Source organism: Triticum dicoccoides, chromosome 2B, assembly GCF_002162155.2.
Source record: "Triticum dicoccoides isolate Atlit2015 ecotype Zavitan chromosome 2B, WEW_v2.0, whole genome shotgun sequence".
In the NCBI taxonomy this organism is placed as follows: Eukaryota; Viridiplantae; Streptophyta; class Magnoliopsida; order Poales; family Poaceae; genus Triticum; species Triticum dicoccoides.
The window spans coordinates 370,825,123-370,849,369 of record NC_041383.1 but is presented as its reverse complement, the minus strand read 5'-3'; the positions used below and the strand labels follow the sequence as shown (position 1 = coordinate 370,849,369).

The following is a 24,247-nucleotide window of genomic DNA, read 5'->3' as shown; positions in this document are numbered from 1 at the left end:
GGATTCCTGAATGATTTATAATTTCTTTTTCTGCGTCACATAGTGTCATTCTGAGCAGATTATCTACCCGGCTCCTATGCCAGAAAACCCAGTAGACGCCCATCTAGCGAGGCTGCTGGCCAGCATGTGGCATCAGAATGACACTATGTGACGCAGAAACAGAAATTATAAATCATTCAGGAATCCGGATACTTACGATCTCGCCAGAGGCCTGGCCCTTGAAGGCCATTCTTACACGACAACGTTGATGTTGGCAGAGCTGTCCGGGGGAATAGTCCTTCCCCTCTTGGACCCTTCGGCCTCCCCTGTTGGGGAAGCCTTCCTCTTCCTCTCTCCCTCCTCTGGGAGAGAGTCCTCTTTCTCCTCCTCGTTTTCGGGGGAGGAATCCGCCCCGGAGTCATCGGACACCTGAAAACGGGAACTCTTTCGAGCACCCGTGGCCTCCTTCTTGGCCTTCTTCTCCGGCACCACGTGCGGTCAGCATGTGGCATCAGAATGACACTATGTGACGCAGAAAAAGAAATTATAAATCATTCAGGAATCCGGATACTTACGATCTCGCCAGAGGCCTGGCCCTTGAAGGCCATTCTTACACGACAACGTTGATGTTGGCAGAGCTGTCCGGGGGAATAGTCCTTCCCCTCTTGGACCCTTCGGCCTCCCCTGTTGGGGAAGCCTTCCTCTTCCTCTCTCCCTCCTCTGGGAGAGAGTCCTCTTTCTCCTCCTCGTTTTCGGGGGAGGAATCCGCCCCGGAGTCGTCGGACACCTGAAAACGGGAACTCTTTCGAGCACCCGTGGCCTCCTTCTTGGCCTTCTTCTCCGGCACCACGTGCGGTGCCGGAACCAGCAGCCTCGCTAGATGGGCGTCTACTGGGTTTTTTGGCATAGGAGCCGGGCAGATAATCTGCTCCGCCTTCCTCATCCAGTCCCGTCAAAGGAAAAGGGGACATTAAAACCCGCATAGAGTCAAACTATGAAAAGCAAGTTTCCCGTAAAGGGGTAGAATCACTTACCTCGTCGGCTTGGCGCTGCGAGCGAAATCCGCGATCTTCAGTCGCGGATGCGGGGGCTTCGGCGCCCTTAAACAGCACCCTCCAGGCGCCTTCGTACGTCGTGTCGAAGAGCCCGCTCAGCGCCTGGTGCTGTTCCGGATTGAACTCCCACAGATTGAATGCCCGCTCCTGGCATGGGAGAATCCGGCGGACGAGCATGACTTGGACCATGTTAACCAGCCTGAGCTTCTTCACCAGCTTCTGGATACAGGCTTGGAGTCCCGTCAGCTCCTCCGAACTACTCCACAGCAAGCCCTTCTCTTTCCAGGAGGTGAGCTGCGTGGGGATACCAGATCTGAACTCGGGGGCCGCCGCCCACGTAGGGTCGCGCGGCTCGGTGATATAGAACCACTCTGATTGCCACCCCTTGACGGATTCCACGAAGGCCCCTTCGAACCAAAGGACATTGGGCATCTTGCCCAACATGGCGCCTCCGCACTCCGCTTGAGTGCCCTTCACTACCTTCGGCTTGACATTGAAGGTCTTGAGCCACAAGCCGAAGTGGGGCTGGATGCAGAGGAAGGCCTCGCACACGACGATAAACGCCGAGATGTTGAGGATGAAGTTCAGCGCCAGATCATGGAAATCCAGGCCATAGTAGAACATGAGCCCCCAGACAAAGGGGTGAAGTGGAAAGCCCAGTCCGCGGAGGAAGTGGGGAAGAAAAACGACCCTCTCATGGGGCCTGGGGGTGGGGATGAGTTGCCCCTCATCGGGCAGCCGATGCGCAATGTCGCCGGACAGGTAGCCGGTGCTGCGCAGTCTTTCGATGTGCTCCTCCGTAACGGAGGAGGTCATCCACTTGCCTCCCGCTCCAGACATGACTGGGGAAGGTTGAGATGAGATGTGCGGGCTTGGGCGCTGGAGCTCGAGTGCGCGGAGATGGATAAGCAAAGGAGGAAGAAGGCGTAGGTGAAAAGGTGAATCCTTATCCCTTATATGGGCGAGCGAAGTCTACGCGTCCCCCACCGGCCTGGTAAAACTCGCTTATCCCCCAAGCGTCACCATCAATGGCGCGGTTGGGTTACCCACGTCCGTATTGATGAGAATCCCGGATTAAGGGGGAACACGATCTCTGCTTCGACAAGACGTGCCAAGAAACCGCTTCGCTAAATGCGCTGAGGTGGTAGAGTAAAAAACGATTCAAGTAATGGCTTGGTAGTGGCGTGACGTCATGCCGCAAAAAACGTCAGCAGATTGAACTTGTGTATATATTATTCTATCTACGATGGAATGTGGAATTTATTTTGCAGAGCCGGACACTATCCTGGTGTTCACAATCTTCTATCATTCGGAGGAGGAACCCGCCTTGCAATGCCAAGCAATATACGCGCCGGACTTATCGTCATTGAAGCCTGGTTCAGGGGCTACTGAGGGAGTCCTGGATTAGGGGGTGTCCGGATAGCCGGACTACCATCATCAGCCGAACTATCATCGGCCGGACTATCATCATCGACCGGACTCCAAGACTATGAAGATACAAGATTGAAGACTTCGTCCCGTGTCCGGATGGGACTTTCCTTGGCGTGGAAGGCAAGCTGGGCGATACGGATACGTAGATCTCCTACCGTTGTAACCGACTCTATGTAACCCTAGCCCTCTCCGGTGTCTATATAAACCGGATGGCTCTAGTCCGTAGGACGACAACAACAACCATTACAATCATACCATAGGCTAGCTTCTAGGGTTTAGCCTCCTTGATCTCGTGGTAGATCCACTCTTGTAAACATCCACAATATCAATATCAATCAAGCAGGACATAGGGTTTTACCTCCATCAAGAGGGCCCGAACCTGGGTAAAACATCATGTCCCTTGTCTCCTGTTACCATCTGCCTAGACGCACAGTTCGGGACCCCCTACCCGAGATCCGCCGGTTTTGACACCGACACCGGCCTTTTTCGCGGCAGCGACATCATGCGTATCTCGCACGCGCGGCGGTGCTAGGTTTTGTCGAGATGCGAGGCGAAGAGGAGGGTCCAACGGGAAAAAAAAATATGACGGCTTGGTTTTCCCGGTTTTTGATACGTGCGTAGGCTGGAGAAAAAAACGGAAACATGAGTTGGAAAAATCGATGGGGGAAGGATTGAGCTAGGGGTGAGGTGAACGAACGAACAAAAAAGATAACCGATCGTGGTGTTGAATTTGCGCCAAGATCCATGCGGGGCAGACCAGACGGTGGTAAGGACATTCACTAGCCTCTGATATTCGCCAAAACAATTCCGTTCATCTCTACCTAATAATAATGAAGAAACTTGGGCTTCTGGTCTTCTGTCCCACCGTTTTGCAAAATTGTCCCTGTATTTTCTTCAAATCAACCCACAGTCCGGACTTAAGTCACCCGAACCGTTATTTTACTGTTTTACAAAAAAAAACCTATATTTTCTTGAAATCAACCCACAGTCCGGACTTAAGTCACCCGAACCATTATTTTACATTTTTTCGAAAACTCCCATGACCTTTTAGGTAATTAATCCACCGGTCATATTTAACTCAAACAAATGATTTTCTAAATCATCCATATCTTTTAGACCGTAACTCTGATTTAAATATTTTTATATATGAAATTTGATTAGAAAAATATGTAGAATATGAATATGAGATTATTTTATCCTGTTAAGTATTTCAAAATATCATTTAAAAAAATATTAAAGTCAAACAAATGATTTTCAAAATTATTCGTATCTATTAACCGTAACTCCGATTTTAACATGTTATATATGCAATTTGATTAGAAAACGTGTGAAATCTGAATATGATGTTAATTTTACCTGTTGATTATTTTTTAAATATTATTTTGGAAGCAAACTTACAATCTATAGCGCACAATCCGTTTTTCTTTCGTACCCGCGACGATTCGGATTGCAAATGAACACCCACTATAACCATATAGGGAAAAGTAAACATCAATAACTACACATGCATACCTCTGAAAATGTCGCAGGACAAAACAACAGATTTATCATGGTGAGGTGAGAGAAAGCGAGAGAGGGAGAGGGAGAGGGAGGAGAGGGAGAGAGCGACGCCTTAGATTAACCACATTCAAACATGTTTTGGTTTGTGTGAACACTGAGTCCACCGCCGGCAAGGGTGAGAAGAATGATAAGCGGCAACACAAATATGATGCCTCTTTAAAATAAAGAAAATGAACCTATTTGTGGTCTTGAGTGATGGTTGTTGGGTTAAGAGTGTGTTGTGCTTTTTCTCCCGTTGCAACGCATGGGCTCTTTTGCTAGTTAATCATAATTGATGTAGAATCACCAACATATTTTTACATCCGTAGCAACAGACCGGCTACAAGAAAACTGAAAAGTGTTTCCGAACAAAAAATCAGACAGGAGCCGGGTTTCGCCGGTAACACCCGTTGCCCCCGTTCTCCGTTGAGTCACTGTCCTAATAAATCTAGCAGCCAGGAAACCATCGGCAGGAGGGCGGCCCCAGTTGCACGCACGCACGCACCCACCCCACGCACGCGCGCGGGTGAAATCTAGGTCCGAATCCGTTCCAGTCCCCGTCGATCACGCCCCGTGAGGCGGAAGAACTTTCGCGGCGAGGAATCCGCCGGAGGCTCCCCGATTTGCATGTCCGGGGCTCGGTGGAATCGGAATGCACTGGTGCCCCGGAATCGGGCCGCGGGTGCGCTCCTTCCTGCGTGACTACGACGCGCTCCAGTCCTTCGCCCTCGCCCTCATATACCTCCAGGTGCGCACGCGGTTCTTTGCCCTCAGCTCGATCTGATCGTCTATCGCTGGTTCGGGCGCGGTTCTTTGTTGTTGCTGTTGTTATCCGTGATGGGGAGCTCGTGCGCGGAGAAGAGGAGGGAGGGAGCAGATTTGAGCGCGCTGTATTCTTTTTACTACCGTGCACGGGCTGCGGCCTTCTGGTGCCCCCATGGTTTACCCTAACTAATCTAGTTAATGATGATGCTAGCGGTGTCAAACTACCTAGGATGAACAAGTTCATAATGCAGTTTAGATGGGCTTCAGATCGGATTGTTTCTTATGCGTGGCGTAACCTTAGGAAGAGAAGTGAGAAGTTTTGGTTCAGTCTGGTGTCGACTCAAGTTTGGGGTCATTGCAATAATTCACAGGTTTAGTGACAACCATGTGCCTTAGCTCGTGGGTTTGGACTTGCCCAACATTTTTGGTGTCCTTTTATGTTCCATTTGGCCAGGTCATTTTATTCAGATGCTAGCCTGGATGGGCTTCATGTATTTCTTACAGGAAAAGATGACTTATCTTGCTCTGATTTCTTACTAGCTCTAGGTCATATTAGACCAGAATTCACTGCTTCCAAATGCCACAGCCAGATATGAAATGAAAACTGTTAAGTTGTTTTAAACTTTGAATGAGGCAATAAGCAAGGAACATTTCTTGAAAGATTATGAGGATTTAGTCAAGCAATAAGGAAGGCATATAAGTTTTTTTTGAGGCCAGGAAGGCATATAAGTATGTCTATACCATTTCAGTTTCTATTTCCAACATAGCGTTCACGGATAAACGAAATGAAGTTGGAGGCCCACCACCACCAACAAAGCCTTTAATCCCAAACAGGTTGGGGTAGGCTAGAGCTAAAACCCATAAGACCTTGAAACAAACTCATGGTTCTGGACATAGATAGCCAACTTCCACGCATCCCTGTTCATGGTTAGTTCTTTGGTGATATTCCTATCCTTCAGATCTCTCTTTACGGGCTCCACTCTTGACATTCCTGCGCTGTATATGCCCAAACCATCTCAGACGATGTTGGACAAGCTTCTCTTCAAAGTGCTAGCCCAACTCTTAACACGAATATCATCATTCCGGACCTGATCCTTCTTGTATGGACACACATCCATCTCAACATGCGCATTTCTGCTACACCCAATTGTTGAACATGTTGCCTTTTAGTTGGCCAACAGCCGTACAACATTGCAGATCGAATTGCCGTCCTATAGAACCTACCTTTTAGCTTTTTGTGGCACTCTCTTGTCACAGAGAATGCCGGAAGCTCGGCGCCACTTCATCCATCCGACTTTGATTCGATGACTCACATCTTCATTGATATCACCATCCTTCTGCAACATTGGCCCCAAATATGATGGATAAGTCTGTGTACTAGGGTCCTTGTGGGGCAGCACATGGTCCTTGTGGCAGTTAGGAGGATAAAGTCCTGGACTATCAAGGACTGGCTGTTAGGATAGAGTTCTGTTCTTGACCATCAAGGACTGTCAGTTAGCATCTTAGACTAGCATCTTAGACTAGCATCTTAGACTGGCATCTTGGCAGCATCTTAGCATATGCCTTGGCTGGCTAGCAGCCTATAAATATGTATCCCCAACCCCTCGGGTTGGTATGGCATTGTGTGAGAAATAAACCAACGAAAATTGTCCCAACTCTCCTAGTGTCATCCACATCTATCAATGCTCAGGCTGAAAGGTCTAACAAGTGGTATCAGAGCCTCGTTAACCTGCACCCTGAGCATTTCCTGTGAGCAGCCCAAGTCGGTAGCAGCAGCTGCTCCGTCTGCCTCTGGTTACCTTCCTCCCTCCGGACTGTCGAGCAGCAGCTCGTCTTCATCAGCCTCCTCTTCACGCAACAGCCCCTCTGCAGCGAGCCATGTCTGCAGGTCGCTCTCAGCACACGGCTACCTCGAGCATGCGGCGCCGGCAAGAGGCCGAGCGCGCCGTGGCAGAGGAGCGTGAGCGAGCGGCTGTAGCAGCGGCTGCTGCGGCGGCAAGAGTGTCGAGGCTGGCTGCAGCGGAGCTGGCAGCAGCCAGAGCGGAGGTAGAAGCAGCCAGGGCGGAGGTAGAAGCAGCAGCAGCAGCAGAAGCAGCCCGTGAGGCTACGGCGGATGCCAAGGCACTCCGCGGCAGCCCCGGCAGCTCCAGCAGCTCCGCGCCTGCGCACGACGGCGCCGACGCAGATCGCGCCAAAGTGGCGCAGGAGTGGACGGCGCAGTGGGCAGCCGAGCACGCCCGCGCTCCAGGTGGAGGCGCGCACCGCGACGGCGGCTGCAACGACCAGGACCGCGGCCTCTACGAGGTCCGGACTGTGGTCAGGGATGTTGGTTCCAGTGTTGGGTGGCCTACCCTCACTAAAACCAACTACGTCGAGTGGGCCGGGATCATGAAGGTCAGGCTCCAAGTGCGGCGCATGTGGGAGGCAGTCCAGGACAGCAACGTCGACCACCTAGAGGATCGACGGGCACTGGACGCCCTCATCGCCGCAGTCCCGCCCGAGATGCAGTTCTCGCTTTCCAACAAGCGGACTGCCAAGGAGGCTTGGGACGCCATCGCCGCAGCACGCATCGGCAGCGACCGTGCTCGCAAGTCCACCCTGCAGGCACTTCGTAAGGAGTGGGAGAACCTGGGTTTCAAGCCAGGTGAGGACGTTGATGACTTTGCTCTCCGTCTCAACACTCTGCTGCAGAAGATGGTGAAGTTTGGCGATGCCACCTACACCAAGGAGAGAGCTGTCGAGAAGCTTTTCCGGTGCATTCCCGAGAAGTACAAGCAGATGGCTCGCTCGATCGAGTCGTTGCTGGACCTCTCCACGATGACGATCGAGGAGGCGATAGGTCGACTCAAGGTCGTCGACACCGACGAGCCACAGCCCCCCTCGGGGCCCGTCACCACCGGCGGGAAGCTGCTCCTAACTCGGGAGCAGTGGGATCCCAGCCTTGGTGACAGGAAGAAGGGGGAGCCTTCCTCCTCGACGGGCGGCCGCAAGCGTGGCAAGCAGCGTAAGGTGCGAAGAGGCCCCCCGGGCAGGGCACAAGGACGTGCCGAAGGTGACGCCCGCGGAGGCGCCAAGGACGGCGCCGCTGGCAAGCCCAAGCCGGCACAAGACAACAGTTGCCACAATTGTGGCCGGTTTGGCCATTGGGCCAATGAGTGTCGGCAACCACGACAAGGCCAGGCTCACGTCGCACAGGCGAAGGAGGAGGAGACGGCTCTGTTCATGGCGCATGCAAGCATTGAGCTACCCTCGGCGACTCCAGTCGCAAAGGCTTTCATCCACCTCGATGAGCCAAAAGCACACGCTCTTCTCGGCGATGGCTCCGGGAAGGACAAGGCTACGGGGTGGTGCCTCGACACCGGCGCCACCCACCACATGACCGGTCGAAGGGAATTCTTCGCCGAGCTCGACTCTGATGCGCGAGGCTCCGTCAAGTTCGGGGATGCCTCCGCTGTGGAGATAAAGGGCGTCGGCTCCGTCATCTTCACCACCAAGATGGGAGAGCACCGGCTGCTCACCGGTGTCTACTACATCCCCGCGCTAAGGAATTCCATCATCAGCTTGGGACAGCTGGATGAGAACGACTCACGCGTGCTGATTGAGCATGGGGTCCTACGCATCTGGGATCGCCAGCGTCGCCTTCTCGCCAAGGTGCCCAGAGGTGAAAATCGACTCTACGTCCTTGATGTGCAGGTGGCACAACCGGTCTGTCTCGCTGTCCGTCGAGACGACGAGGCGTGGCAGTGGCATGAGCGCTTTGGGCACCTTCACTTTGAGGCCCTGAAGCGTCTAAGTGCCAAGGAGATGGTGCGAGGCCTGCCATGCCTCGACCATGTGGAGCAGTTCTGCGACATCTGCGTACTGACAAAGCAGAGACGACTCCCCTTTCCCCAACAGGCGAGTTTTCGGGCTAAGGAGAAGCTGGAGCTCGTGCACGGAGACCTGTGCGGCCCGGTGACGCCAGCCACACCAGGAGGTCGACGCTACTTCCTGCTGCTCGTCGACGATCTCTCCCGCTACATGTGGGTGATGATCCTCGGCAGTAAGGGAGAAGCGGCGGACGCCATCAGGCGCGCGCAGGTTGGTGTGGAGGCGGAGAGCGGCCGCAAATTGCGCGTGTTGCGCACTGACAACGGCGGCGAGTTCACGGCGGCTGAATTCGCGTCGTACTGCGCCGATGAGGGCATCCAGCGCCACTACTCCGCGCCGTACAGCCCGCAGCAAAACGGCGTCGTCGAGCGGCGCAACCAGACGGTTGTGGGGATGGCTCGGGCTCTCCTCAAGCAGAGAGGGATGCCGGCTGTTTTCTGGGGAGAGGCGGTGCTAACGGCCGTCTACATCCTCAACCGCTCTCCTACTAAGGCACTCGACGGCAGAACTCCGTACGAGGCCTGGCATGGGCGGAAGCCGGCGGTCTCTCATTTGCGGGTCTTTGGCTGCCTTGCGTTCGCCAAGGAGCTCGGCCACATCAGCAAGCTCGACGACAGGAGCACTTCGGGAGTCTTCATCGGCTACGCGGAGGGCTCAAAGGCCTACCGCATCCTCGACCCAAAGACACAACGTGTGCGCACAGCGCGAGACGTCGTGTTCAACGAAGGGCGAGGGTGGCAATGGGACAAGGCGGTGGACGACGGCTCGACGCGGACGTATGACGACTTCATTGTCGAGTACGCTCACTTCAAGGAAGCTGGGGGAGCAAGCAGCTCCTCTTCACCGGGCACGTCTACCCCGGCCCCCAAAACTACATCGACTCCGGCGCCTGCTACACCGACGACACCACAACCGGCGATGCCGCATACTCCAGCCCCGGCGGTCGCCACTCCGGGCTCGTCTTCATCAGCACCAGCTCACGCAGAGCACAACCCGATGAAGTTTGCTTCCCCGCTCACTCACGACGAGGAGCGGGTCGACGCATGGTATGGAGGTGAACAGCTGCGGTATCGCACGATGGATGATCTACTCGGCGACCAGCCGGTGCCGGGACTGATGCCACGTGACCTGGAGGCGCAGCTACAACTCGCGTGTGAGGACGGCGAACCACGGTCCTTTGCAGAGGCCGAGAGAGATGCGGCATGGCGCGCCGCGATGTAGTTGGAGATGGATGCGGTCAAGCAAAACCGCACCTGGGAGCTCGCTGACCTCCCCCGTGGTCATCGCGCAATCACCCTTAAGTGGGTGTTCAAGCTGAAGAGGGATGGAGCCGGCGCCATCATCAAGCACAAGGCTCGCCTGGTGGCCCGAGGCTTCTTGCAGCAGGAAGGAGTCGACTTCGACGACGCCTTCGCTCCCGTGGCACGGATGGAGTCCGTGCGACTTCTCCTTGCGCTGGCTGCCCAGGAGGGCTGGCGTGTCCACCACATGGACGTTAAGTCGGCATTCCTCAACGGCGACTTGAAGGAGGAAGTCTACGTGCATCAGCCACCTGGGTTTACGATTCCCGGCCAGGAGGGCAAGGTGCTCCGCCTGCGCAAGGCTCTCTATGGCCTGCGGCAGGCACCCAGGGCGTGGAACGCCAAGCTGGACTCCACGCTGAAGAAGATGGGTTTCGAGCAGAGCCCGCATGAGGCTGCCGTCTACCGACGGGGGAGTGGAGGAAATGCCCTGCTGGTGGGCGTCTACGTTGACGACCTGGTGATCACCGGCACCAAAGGTGCAGAGGTGGCGGCGTTCAAGGAAGACATGAAGGCCACGTTCCAGATGAGTGACCTGGGGCTCCTCTCCTTCTATCTAGGGATTGAGGTGCACCAGGACCACTCCGGGATCGCGCTTCGACAGTCCGCCTACGCCAAGCGCATCGTTGAGCTAGCTGGGCTCACCGACTGCCATCCAGCTCTCACTCCGATGGAGGAGAGGCTGAAACTGAGCCGCGACAGCACGACGGAGGAAGTGGATGCTACGCAGTACCGACGCCTTGTGGGGAGCCTTCGCTACCTCACTCACACACGGCCGGACTTGGCATTCTCCGTCGGCTATGTCAGTCGGTTCATGGAGCGACCAACGTCGGAACACCAGCAGGCAGTGAAGAGGATCGTCCGCTACATAGCAGGGACCCTCGACCACGGCCTCCACTACCCTAGGTGTCCTGGGGCGGCACACTTCGTCGGGTACAGCGACAGCGACCACGCCGGCGACATCGACACCAGCAAGAGCACGAGCGGGATCCTCCTCTTCCTCGGCAAGTGTCTCGTGAGCTGGCAATCAGTCAAGCAGCAGGTGGTGGCCCTGTCCAGCTGTGAGGCTGAGTACATAGCGGCCTCCACCGCCTGTACTCAGGCGCTCTGGCTTGCTCGACTGCTTGGTGATCTTCTTGTTCAAGACACCAGAACGGTGCAGCTCCTGGTGGACAGCAAGTCCGCCCTGGCCCTGGCAAAGAACCCTGTGTTCCACGAACGGAGCAAGCACATCCGACTGAGGTATCACTTCATCTGCAGCTGTGTGGAAGAAGGGAGCATCGAGGCGAGCTACATCAACACCAAGGATCAGCTCGCAGACCTGCTCACCAAGCCCCTTGGGAGGGTCAAGTTCCTCGAACTTTGCTCCAGGATTGGGATGATTCAACTCTCCCACAAGACGACGTACAAGACTTAGGGGGAGAATGATGGATAAGTCTGTGTACTAGGGTCCTTGTGGGGCTGTAGCACATGGTCCTTGTGGCAGTTAGGAGGATAAAGTCCTGGACTATCAAGGACTGGCTGTTAGGATAGAGTTCTGTTCTTGACCATCAAGGACTGTCAGTTAGCATCTTAGACTAGCATCTTAGACTAGCATCTTAGACTGGCATCTTGGCAGCATCTTAGCATATGCCTTGGCTGGCTAGCAGCCTATAAATATGTATCCCCAACCCCTCGGGTTGGTATGACATTGTGTGAGAAATAAACCAACGAAAATTGTCCCAACTCTCCTAGTGTCATCCACATCTATCAATGCTCAGGCTGAAAGGTCTAACAAAATATTGGAAGGTGTCCTTCAAGGTACCACCTGTCCATCAAGGCTAACCTCCTCGTACCTAGACATCACCTCATGTACTAAGCCTAAAATGTTTCAATTCCAAAGTTTGTCTCCATAGCTCTAACTTTCTATTAACCCCAGTCCAACTATCATTGACTAGCACCACATCATCCACAAAGAGCATACACCATGTGATATCTCGTTGTATATCCCTTGTGTCCTCACCATCATCATGTCAAAAAGATAAGGGCTCAAAGCTGATCCTTGGTGTAGTCCTATTTTAATCAGAAAGTCATGAGTCTCGCCATCACTTGTTTGAAGACGTGTAATAGTTGGAGACCCACCAAGTGGATTAAATCAAATGTAATCGCTTTGGTGCTGTCTGTTAGAACATGGTTGTGTTGTGTGTAGTTACCATATTGTATAGGCACTTCTTGGCTTATTTCCCTCATGTGTATATGCACTGGCTGTTGGCTCCGTTCAGTACAAGAAGCTTATTTTGTAACATGGTATAAGAGCTAGGTTAGGTTCTCAACCGCCACCGCCCCTCACAAGGGAATCCCCATCGGGTAGGCCCACAATGACATTTGACCTAGCTAAAGGACAAATGTGATGGGCCAGTCGGTGTGAAGCACTTGGTTGGATGGGGAGGCCAATTGGGTACAATAGAAAGCTAGCCAGTCGAATACAACGGAAAGCCAGTCAGTCGGATCATGAGAAGCTAGTTAGTCGGATCAAGAGAAGCCAATTAGTTGGATCACGGTCATCCGGCAAGTCAAAGGACGCGCAATAAAGGCAGACGTTACCACGATCACCAGTTCACCACTAAGCATTAACTCGGGTGTTACACTATGTAATAAGTAGCTAGTAATAGGCGGCATTCAATAGGCCGTTACTTGTAGCATTAATTCAGATGACTGTTCACGCTTCTAGCCATGTTGAGCCTAAACAAGGCATGGTTGAGGCTTCTTGCCAAGGATTCACACCATTTGTAATTCCTATACACATAAGAAAAAGCACATCAGGAGTAGGGTGTTATCCCTTAGCAAGGGAGTCTGAACCTGGGTAATAAGCTTTACGCCCTCTCATACACAACCATACACGTACAACTGAAATACCCATGACAGTTGGCACACACCGTGGGGCCTAGCGTCAGTTGGAGCTATGGTTCAGATTACCTCTTCTACAACCATCAACGACGGACTGGTTCATGGGCGTGCCATCCATTTTGGCTCGTTGGACTTCCTCACTGATGCGGGAGATATCCCATGGTGGCTCTTTGCGGATGATGTGGTGCTAGTTGACGATAGTCGGACGGGGGTAAATAGTAAGTTAGAGTTATGGAGACAATCGAAAGGGTTTAGGCTTAGTAGAACTAAAACCGAGTACATGATGTGCGGTTTCAGTTCTACTAGGCGCGAGGAGGAGGTTAGCCTTGATGGGCATGTGGTGCCTCAGAAGGACACCTTTCGATATTTGGGGTCAATGCTGCAGAAGGATGGGGGTATTGATGAAGATGTGAACCATCGAATCAAAGCCGGATCGATGAAGTGGCGCCAAGCTTCTGGCATTCTCTGTGACAAGAGAGTGCCACAAAAGCTAAAAGGCAAGTTCAACAGGACGGCGGTTCGACCTGCAATGTTGTATGGCCCTGAGTGTTGGCCGACTAAAAGGCGACATGTTCAACAGTTAGGTGTGGCGGAGATGCGTATGTTGAGATGGATGTGTGGCCACACGAGGAAGGATTGAGTCCGGAATGATGATATACAAGATCGAGCTGGGTAGCACCAATTGAAGAGAAGCTTGTTCAACATCGTCTGAGATGGTTTGGGCATATTCAGCGCAGGCCTCCAGAAGCTCCAGTGCATAGCGGACGGCTAAGCGTGCGGAGAATGTCAAGAGAGGTCGGGGTAGACCGAATTTGACATGGGAGGAGTCCGTAAAGAGAGAGATTGGAGTATCACCAAAGAACTAGCTATGGATAGGCATGCGTGGAAGCTTGCTATCCATGTACCCGAACCATGAGTTGGTCGCGAGATCTTATGGGTTTCACCTCTAGCCTACCCCAACTTGTTTGGGACTAAAGGCTAAGTTGTTGTTGTTGTTGTTGTTGTTGGACTTCCTCACTGATGGTTCGACATCGTGTCCCGATGCCTTGCTCAAGGAGATCGCGTTGTCGGAGACCGGGAGTCTGCACTAACATGTCAACATCGCTGACATTTTGTGCCTGCAAGATTCGGCTTCATACCGGCTGACCGATCAGGTGCCCAATTGCGCCTGAGGCGTTCCACAATTCCTTGGCTAGTCCATGCCACAATCGGCGTTCGCAAGATCCAGTTCCGCACCGGTTGGCCGATAGGTGCCCCAACGGCGCTTGAGGTGTTCCACAATGCCTTGACTCGTCCATCCTTGTCTCGTTTTTGGCATGGTCAACTCTGACTCGCTATACTCCATACTGGAGTCTTGCTCCGACGGGGAAGAAAGTTCTGATAGCCTCGCCTCTATGGCAAGTGTCTTCATGGGCAACATCGACGTCAATGATGGCGGCGTGCGCAACGATGGTGCGCGCGACGACGACACACGCAAGGTGCTGGTAATGGCTGGGCCGACTTAGCTTCGATCGTGTCAAGTTCCAGTCTCCCTAGCCAGAGACAGCAACCTTCAGGCCCGCTCAAACGCCAAGTTGCTCCACGTGAGATCGACAAAGAGGCCATGAGGTTGAATCAATTCAGCCGTGAAGTACTTGTACCAGTAGTACTAGTTGTAGCGCAGTTATCGAGATCTGATTGATAAATAGAATTATGCATCCAAGCAATTTGATCCCTAGTCGGCATGCCGAGTACTACTTGCTTCGAGTACTATTTCAGCATCCGAGTACTACTTCAGCCGAGTCGCAGCAGCCCAATCTGAGTTGTGCTGCCAAGTTGCAGCCAACTAGTACTGCGGTCTAGTGATCCGATCTCCAGCTGCTGCTCCATGCGAGATCAACAAGAAGAAGTAGCACCAAAGTACTAGTGTGAGCACAAATCCCAAGATCTGATTGCTACTCACGCAAAGCACCAGCCGGGTTCAGTACTACTAAACACAAAGCGTCAACAGAATGGGTTGTCACGCGTCCAAGCTTCAGCTCCATCACAGACCTTGACACTGGTCGTCAACGAGGAACCACCATCGAAGGCCGCCACCAACAAATGGAACAATCACTTGGGAAAGTTGTGTTCGCATGAATCATCAAGGATTCTGGAGTAAGAGGATGATGAAGCCGAGAAGGCGAGAATGAAGTCTAAGCACTGCTTCAACCGCAAACTTAGACAAAAAAGCAGTCGGCGGCACAAAATAGGTAGATGACCATGTGCTAGCCAATCTAGTCCGCATGTTCGGATGAGGACCTCCTCTTCGAGGATCCAGCACCGCCGCTAAACTCGTCTTGGAATCACCACTCCTTGAAGCCTCTGAGCGGGTCTCCGATATGGAGGTTGAGAGGGGTAGCGATAGATTGAAGAAGAGGATAACAACGTAGATCAGTTTTCTGCGTGTGCATATGCTGGAAGGGAGAAGCCACCACCAGTGGAAAAAGGGGCCGGCGCCAACAGAAGAATAGAGGAACCATGCAACGGCCCTAAACTGACCTGCTTGATCCTCTGGGAGATCAACCAATAAGCGTTGAAAATGAAAATAACTCAGCAAAGATGATATATGGAGCAGCAAGGCGGGCACCACGGGAGAGGAAGATGATGGAGATGAACATCCGGTGACCAAGTAGAGAAAGACATGGATGGGGGAATTATTGGGAACAAAAACAAGACCACCATCTGGCAGCATAATCCCCAAACCACACGAGAAGGGGGCATATCTAGCCAGATAGAACAAGGGAGGTTATTTGTAGAGAGGAACACAAGCCCAACCTGGAGATGCACGTCGCCGGGAACTAAGAAGTGACGCCAGATCTAGTTCGACACCGAACCCTCCAATCCGATTCGAAAGTCCTCAAACAGGCCATAAAGGACGCATAAACATGTGGATCTACAAAGGGAAGGAGGGCCGAGCCCCTCTATCTCTAGCCGGATGAGTCGATGGGGAGGAAGGGGAAGGGGCGAGGATGCGTCGGGAGGATGGCGAGTGAGACCAGGAACAGAGACTGAGACTGGATGGAGGAGAGAGAAAGAGAGGAGAGAAAATGAACATCATCTCGTAGTCAAGTGCTTCAAATTTATAAGTTGTTCGCTACCCTGGTTTGCACTCTGTATGATTCCTTCATCTGTTCAGTTTTTCGTGCTGATTCAGCTGGCGAGTACCTATCACGTGCGCTTCGTGGTTTCTTGCAAAGGGTTCTCTTTATTCACACTTATCCTCATGCTCACACTCTTTTGCTCCTCTATGTTGATGACATGATTATCACAGGGGATGACCACCAATTCGTTGATTTTGTGAAGAAACGTTTCCATGAGCAATTCTTGATTACTGATTTGGGTTATCTTTGCTACTTTCTTGGATTTAGGATCATTTCTTCCCGTGAGGGCACATATCCCTCTCAAGAGAAGTACATCCAAGTTCTTCTCACTCATGCCTATGCCTGCTTCACTGATCAGCGCACGGTTGACACTCCTAATGAGTTTAGTCTTCATCTTCGTCCTAGTGCGGGTGAACCCCTTGCGGGTCCCAATCGCTGCTGTCATCTTGTTGGGAGCCTTGTCTATCAAGGCATCACTCGTCCTAACATTTCTTATGTTGTGCACATTCTGAGTCAGTTTGTGTGACAAGCTTAATAGTAATGATAGACTACTCATGTCAATAAGGTGCACATTCTTTTTCGGAAGTCCACCGAAAGGAACCTCAAAGTTAAGCGTGCTTGGCTTGGAGCAATTTGAGGATAGGTGACCGACTAGGATGTTGATCTCGGGTGCGCATGAGTGAGGACAAAGTGTGCAGTAAAGACTAGTGTTGGTCTGTGGGGCCAGTCTAGATTCTAGGTGGTAGCTAGGCGCAACGACCAGGAAATGGTGGGTGAACCGCTGGGTTTGGCTGGGGTGTTACAGTTTGTCTTTGCTCCCACTCAACTTCACTAGTCATCTTCTTCATGCTCTTCGTTCTTCGTGGTATTGTGACTTGTCGCCTATTCTTCCCTCGCTCCAGCTTCAGCTTCATGCCTACTGTGATGTGCCTGAGCTAGTGATTACAATGATCGCTGCTCTCTCTCTGTGCCTATTGTGTTTTTCTTGGGTCTCTCTAATTGCCTAGAATACCAAGAAGCAGACCATTGTATGTATCTCACTCCAGTGTTGAGGCCGAGCTGTGAGCTATGGCGTCCATGACTGCAGAGATCACTTGGCTACGGTGTCTTGTTCAGGACTTTGGTGTTTCTACTGCTGCAAGTACCCCTTTGCTCTCCGACAGTATTGGGGTGCTCATCATTGCCCGTGTCCTGTGAAGCATGAGCTCACCAAGCACATCGGTGTTGATGCCTCATGCGTTCTCAGGTGCAAGAGGACTGTGGCCCTTCAGTATGTTCCCTCGGAGCTTCAGCTTGCTGATTTTCTGACAAAAGCTCAGACACGGTCACAACACAGCTTCTCCCTTTCCAAACTCGATATCCAAGACCCCACTTGAGTTTGAGGACGGGTGGGGGGTGGGGTGGGGTGGGGGTGTGGGGGGTGTTATATCAGGGTTGTGTTGTGTGTGTATTTAGTTATTTACCATATTGTACAGGTACTTTGCTTATTTCTCTCTTGTGTATATGTACTGGCTGTTGGCCCCGTTCGATACAAGAAGCTCGTTTCGTAACAGGTGCTACAAACATTTCAAGAATCAAGAACTATCAAAATTCAGGCAAATCCACAATCCAATTAAGCATGGATAAGTTATACTACAGAGTAGAGTTAGTAACAATCATAGAAATCTGTGCCATCTCTTTCATGTTTGAGTATTCCAGATCAAGTCCGTATAGCAGTGCTAATTACCTCCTGGTTCTTTGTATTAAAAAATATGAAATTCTAAATCTCACAAGTGTTGTATTCTGGCCATTTACAATGCTGGAAACCATATATTATTATTGAGCGTGTGACTTAGCTAGCCTTGTAGGCAACTCTCTGAAACAGGCTCACGCCCCGCTTTATAGATAAAGCACCAACCAAGGTACCCGAGATCTGCTTATAAGTGGACTCCTTTTGCTCGACAGCTCACCTATGCCACCACGAGGCACCTAGGACAACCGCGATGAGCACATGGCAACAGATCCAGATCTGGGTGTCGCCCCTGTCAATTACAGAGAGCGAGCCCGAGCCACCCTCCTTGCCGCCCACACGACCAAGAGACATAGCCACCACCGCTGCCATGGTGCCCGCCGGAGAGCCAACCATGCGGACTGCCTTCCAGGGCGGTCTTGTAGGCAACTAGGAATTGCTATTTTGAAATTTTTGTCATGTTGGTAGAAAATTAGTGATTACTGGTCTCCTTCGCTTGTGGTTATATCATGGTTTAACAGTTAACATTCTTAGATTCAGTGAAGCTTACGTACTTGCTTTACTTTTAGTTAATTCATAATACCTGGCTTAATGCTTATAACGTTGAATGAGCTCTGAGCAAAATGTTCTTCAAACTAACGTATTCATTTGCATAACATAATCTTCTATGTTTTAGATTGGTTGTGCGCTGATTGGATCGCTTGGTGCACTGTTCAATGGGGTTCTTGTAATAAACCTTGTGATAGGGCTATTTGCTGTTGTTGCGATTGAAAGTAGTAGCCAAAGACTTGGCCGGACTTATGCTGTCCTGCTCTTCTTTGCTATCGTCCTTGATGTTGCATGGTTTATACTCTTCTCACATGCTATATGGTATGTTTTCTGCAACCACTATCTTTCAGACCTATTTTTTCTTTTCTTTTTATGCACGTGCATCCTCAGTACACATGGCATCAGAATTAACATTTCCTGCATAATAGAAGTGCTAGTGACTTTGTAGGTGCTATTAAACATTGATTTTTCAATAGCTTCATAAACTTGACAAAATAGTGGACCCATGCAAAATAGTCTTTTGTTTTTTTATCTTTTGGGTTTTGCATTTCGATTGCCACTACTTACTTTGGACTTTGACAATTTGCCACTTCTTACTTTGTAATTGATCTATTGCCATCCTTTAGTCTGCACTTTGATCTTTTGCCATTTAAAAAAATACTTCGAAATGATAGACATATTATATGCACAAAATAGTGGACAAGTATACCTTTACCCCCGGTATGTAGCCACCGCTGCCGAGGACCACCGGGGGCTTCTGGGAGGTAGTCGCCGCCCAGCCGTCTCCTAGTGTTGCTCAGGCGACATGGGATGAGAAGGAACGAGTGAGCGAACGAGATCCTCCTCCTGTTCCTGGTCAATCTCGTTAGCAGGGTTGGTCATTTTACGTGTGACCCACCTGACAGAGTGGAAAATATCAAAGTGCAAACTAAAGGATATCAGTAGATCAATTACAAAGTAAGAAGTGGCAAATTGTCAAAGTCCAAAGTAAGTAGTGGCTTAAAATCACCCCCCCCCCCTTTTCTTTTGGAGTCAGCAAAGTTGAAGTTTCAGGGCCACCCTTCTTTGAAATAGATTAGATTCTATGGAAGGTTCAGGGTCACCTTTGTTTCTTGAAGTTTGTTTAGAATTATTATTCCCATTTTACATCTAATTGACACGAAATTGCCAGAGACTCTCTTTGGCTGTTCCTTCTCCTTTCAGTATGGCATTTACATATTCTTTGATATTTTACAGATTTATTTAGATTCAGTCATTGCTACATTGTGAATATGTTTTCTCATCAAATAAGTATCTCTGTGGACAAACGTAGAAATATTTGTTTGTTTGCGTTTTGTTTAGTATCAGATAGAATACTCTGCTGTATTTTACGGTTTTATACCGTGTGCTTCTGACTATATCTATTTGTACAGGAATAGTACCCCTGATGAGAAGTATGGTCAACTTTTTGTCTTCTCACTCAGACTTGCATTGTGGATGCAAACTATTGGGTTTTCAGTGAGGTTTTTATCTTCATTTATATGGATCCAGATGTACAGGTTAGGGGTCTCATCAAGCACGCCAACATATTATGAAGCAAATGATGCAAGAAATAGTTTCTTGAGCCCCAGATCTAATTCAGTTAGACGGGGTTCAATGGCTGATGATATATTGGGTGGTTCAATTTACGATCCTTCTTACTACTCTTCTCTCTTCGAAGATGTTCGAAATAATGCATGCAATCATCAGGTATGAAAAAGACATACAGGTTAAGGGTTTCATCAAGCACGCCAACACAGTATCAATCCTGACTAATGCTACCATTTCTCCTTGTTTGTACTTACCTGCATGAACAAGTATTAATAAGACAATTATTTCCTTCCATAAGGTTGACCAATTGACCTCCTTTTTAGTTGGTCATATTGGTGTCATATAAACTACTCTATTCCTCGCTAAGGGGTTGTTTGGATGTGGGGATTATAGAAAACCGTATTCCCTAAAACGTAACTTCTGACCACCTAAAAACTTGTTTAGGTTATCCAACTAAGATAAGTATAAGTGAGTTTTATAAAAACCTGAAAAACCAGTTTTTAGAAAAACGACTAATAGTCGTTTTTGTAGGAAACTCGTAGCGCCGTGCATTCCGGTACCTTCTCGTGCACCAGCGGTTTTCGCTATGGCGTCCGCATGTCCATGTTGCGGCAATCGAAGCACTGCGTCGGGGCACCGCCCCCATGCGAGCTCGCTCACCCGCCACTCAAACTCGCGGTTGTTGCGCAAGGAGTTGAGTACGACAAGTCCACCCATGAGCTTCTTGTTAAGGAAGATCTGGGGCATGTGGGCGGCGTTGCCGACCTTAAACGTGAGACTGGCATTGCGCTTCGGGAACATGTTGAGGTTTATTATTTGCCGCCTTATATGTCCAACACATCCCTTTTTCCCTTGCATGAGTTTCCCTTAGTCCCATACAAATGGACTAACTTTTGGTAACTTGTGTATGATCCCCATACTAGGCAATGCTTGGTACCAAAATCAGGAGAGATCAACCTGCCATCTGCACGCATAGGCAGGCCAGGAAATCCATCTTGCATCTGACGTCGTCCGTTCCTCCGTACCGCTTCGCGGGTTATGATGGCGCGGACATTGTAGATCAAGCATCCGACAGCTGCTAGGACTCCCAAGAGTCGCTGCTTAGCTTTTCGGCAAAAGGCTACAGTGTTCACCTACCTTATTTTACTTTTTCTCATTTCCTTCCTCTCCGTAAGGCTGTAAAATCCCACAACCTTCCTCTCTGCCAAGGATTGAGAGCCTTCTAGCTCATTCTACTTGTATTGGCTGGAGGGTCGTCATGGTTCTAGGGTCGATGGTAGCCACAAGGCCTATCCATGATATTGTCAAGGCATGGACTGCTGTTGTTGCCATTGCCCCGCCACTATTTTTCCTTCGGACCGCCGTCCCCCACCTTGATGATGGGCTTCAAAGCCCGCGTTGATCTGGTCATCGCCGTCGTCATAGTCCTTGTGCTTGTTCTTCCAGTTGCGTTTAGGTCTGTCGCCCTCGTCCTTCGTACCGGACATGCCGGGATCCCCCGTCATGCGCCTTCTGCTTGGCGTACCACTCATCCTCACCGGAACAAAACTTAGTTACTATCTCCATCAAGGTCAGCATGGTCTTGGGCTTGTACTTCCCGAAGTATCTGGTGAGGTGCTTGTCAGATAGGCCGTGCTTAAACACAACAATGACCTCGGCGCCATCAGAGTCAACGATCTCATTCATTTTCCTGAGGAAACGTGTCTAGAAATCACACACCGATTCTATCTCTCTTTGGGCCAGATGTCCTTGGTCGCTGGCATCATCAGTTCAGACGTATGTGGCCTTGAAGTTCGCTATGAACTCGGCTTGCAAATCATCCCAACCGCCGATCAATGTAGGCACGAGGGTGTTTAACCAGGCTCGGGCAGATCCCTTCAGCATCAGGGGTAAGTGTTTGACGCCGTGCCAATCATCATCGTTAGCCACCTGGGCCGTTATAATGTAGTTGGTTACCAAATCTCATGTTCCTGGCTTTCGTCATACTTGTCCACCGCATTTAGCTTGAAATTTGGTGAAAATGTGTGGCAGGCAATTTCGTCAGTGAAGCAGGCCGGATACATCGCAGAGGGACCTACAGCCGAGGGGTGGATGATGTTTATAGTGTTGCGCGCATCATCCAGGCCATTGTTGAAAGCTGGCTTGTTTCTATGCCAAGCTTGCCGGCGCAGCCGAGCTGCACATTGCTTCTCGGTTTCGTGCAGGGTTGGGTCACGTGGCACATCAGGCCTTGGTGCGGGCCCTCGAATCGTCTTAGGCTGATAGATCGTACGAGGAGCTACGTTGTGGGTCCTGCGGTTTTCTTGGTTACGACTGCCAGACTTATGGGTACGTCGGCTGGCCATGGTCTGCGGCGTTCTTCATAGTTTCTTCCATCCTCCTGCTCTTCATGGCCAGGGAGGCCTTGGTTGTAGTCGGTATGGTCTTGCCAATTGGATGGGTAGTTCGATACAACTGTTCTTCGACATCCACGAGCTCGGCCGCTTTGTCTCCAGGCGTCGCTTTTCTTTGGAAACTTTGCCTACGGTCGACAGGACCTTCAGCCAAGCTGCATCTTGCTTCGGATCATCCATCTGTTGGTCAAGCGCCTCGATCTCCCTATCACTGAATTCTACCTCGCCGCTTTCCTCGCTTGCCATGAAGCTTAGATTTGGTGCATCAACCATGTAGCACTCGTGGACCGAGGTCGCCTGCCACGGTCGTAAGGGCGCCGCGGCTGGCAGTTGGCTGTAGCCGACTCGCCCGACTCCTCGTCCTAGTCCTCCCGCTCCTCGGTTGCGCCTTCAAGGATGCCGGTGAGGTCTTCAATGTTGGCGATCAAGTGGGTAGTTTGGTGGGTCAAATTTTTTGACCTGCTGCGCCTGGGCCCAGCATGACGACAAGCCCTGGAGAACCAGCTCGCCGCAGGAGTCTATGACGTACTTTAGGTTGCCAAATCGGACGATTTGGCCTGAAGCGTAGTTCTCGACCTGGCCGATGTGGCCAGCCGTGTTGGCGAGGAACATGATCGCGCCCAAGTCGAAGAGTGCTTAGATTACACCGGCATCCATCGGAGATCCCATCCGACCTCTGCGGGACCTGTATGGGTCACCACTGTCGGAGCTAATTTCGGTAGATCCCTCGGTAGGGTATCCCGGCGTGGCGAGTAGGTTGGATGGGAAACAACACACAGATTTACCCTGGGTTCAGGCCCTCCATACGAGTTAAAACTCTACTCCTGCTTGTGTATATTGCGATCGGGGGTGTACAAAGTACATGTATAACCGAGAGATTGTACGGCCATCTATTGACTAGCTCGGCTCCTAATATAAGATACGGGGGCTCCTAGGGTTACACAACCTAGTCGGCTATGTCGTTGGAGAGGAGTCCTCCACAGATCCGGCTTCTTTGTCTTGAACGGCAAGGATCCCATGGGCTAGCATGATGGCCCAGGGTGGAACCGTCCTAGGAGCTCTCGGGCCGGCCTACTTGGACCGGTAACCGACAAGGTGAGGCAGCCTTGGGCCATAACACCGTCAATCACCTTCCATTCACTTCTAGATCGGTGCAATAAATCGCTGAACTTATTCTCTTTGCAATTCATAAATAGCTATTCATCACATCCATCTGTCCTCTCCTTTGTTTTTTACTACAACAGGTTGAAGGCTTTGAACCGTGTGTCGTTTTTGCTAGCTGCTAGCTTTGAAAATTTGAAAAGGTTGACCGGGTATATTATAATTAACAAAGTACCATTAACTAACAAAGTGCCAATATTTTATGAACAGTGAGAACTACTGTTATGGTGCTGCTAGAAGGAGGGCGCGAGAGGGCCGGCTGGGGGCCTTTTTGCCCACGTCCGAGCAAGAGGGAAGGGATTTCCTTCTTAATTCTTGCTTGATTAGATCGATACATCTCCTCTCTTTATATAGAGAGGTTTACTCGACTCCCAAGCAAGGCTTACTTGACCCCTAAGCAAGCGACCCTTATCTCTAATTAACCCTAAGACTAATGGGCTCATTAGGCCCATCACGTACTCTAACACTACACCCCACCTGGACATGCAGCTTGTCCTCGAGCTGCAGTCTAACCAACTTATAACCATGACTCGACGCAACACAAACCTAACACCTAAAAACAAGCCTTTTACATCTCGGCTTGTTTTATTATTCTCAACCTGAAATGGACTGGGACGCTTTATTTTGGACCCATTAACAAAAAGTGGACACCATCCGCACGTCGGACGTGCACGTAGCCACCTGGATCCCATGGACACCACCTGGACAAAAGGAGTGCATGTGTATGACCACCTGGAAGTGGTCGCAAGAGTGACTAGCAGAGGCGCCCTCGCGGCGGCCGGTGGCGGAATGCAGTGGTGCTACGCGGTGCGCTGCTGTCGGTGACACCATGCCTTCTTCCTGCCGGACGGCTGTTGGTTTGCACCGCACAGGGAAGAGTGGAGGGCTTGCGATGGAG

At 50.9% G+C, this 24,247-nt stretch overlaps 1 protein-coding gene across 2 annotated transcripts in view; it reads left to right on the top strand.

Annotated features, from left to right (window-relative positions):
* Positions 1 to 4,440: 4,440 nt before the first annotated feature.
* The window catches only part of LOC119363720, a 24,449-nt gene continuing 4,642 nt past the window's right edge, over positions 4,441 to 24,247 (top strand). The window contains exons 1-3 of one of the 2 annotated variants that reach the window (XM_037629089.1): positions 4,441 to 4,752; positions 18,354 to 18,547; positions 19,639 to 19,954. In XM_037629089.1, coding sequence (XP_037484986.1) covers positions 4,657 to 4,752; positions 18,354 to 18,547; positions 19,639 to 19,954 — 606 coding nt within the window. In that variant the 5' untranslated portion in view covers positions 4,441 to 4,656. The remainder of the gene's footprint in view (positions 4,753 to 18,353; positions 18,548 to 19,638; positions 19,955 to 24,247) is intronic. The other variant, XM_037629090.1, reaches the window with a different exon arrangement.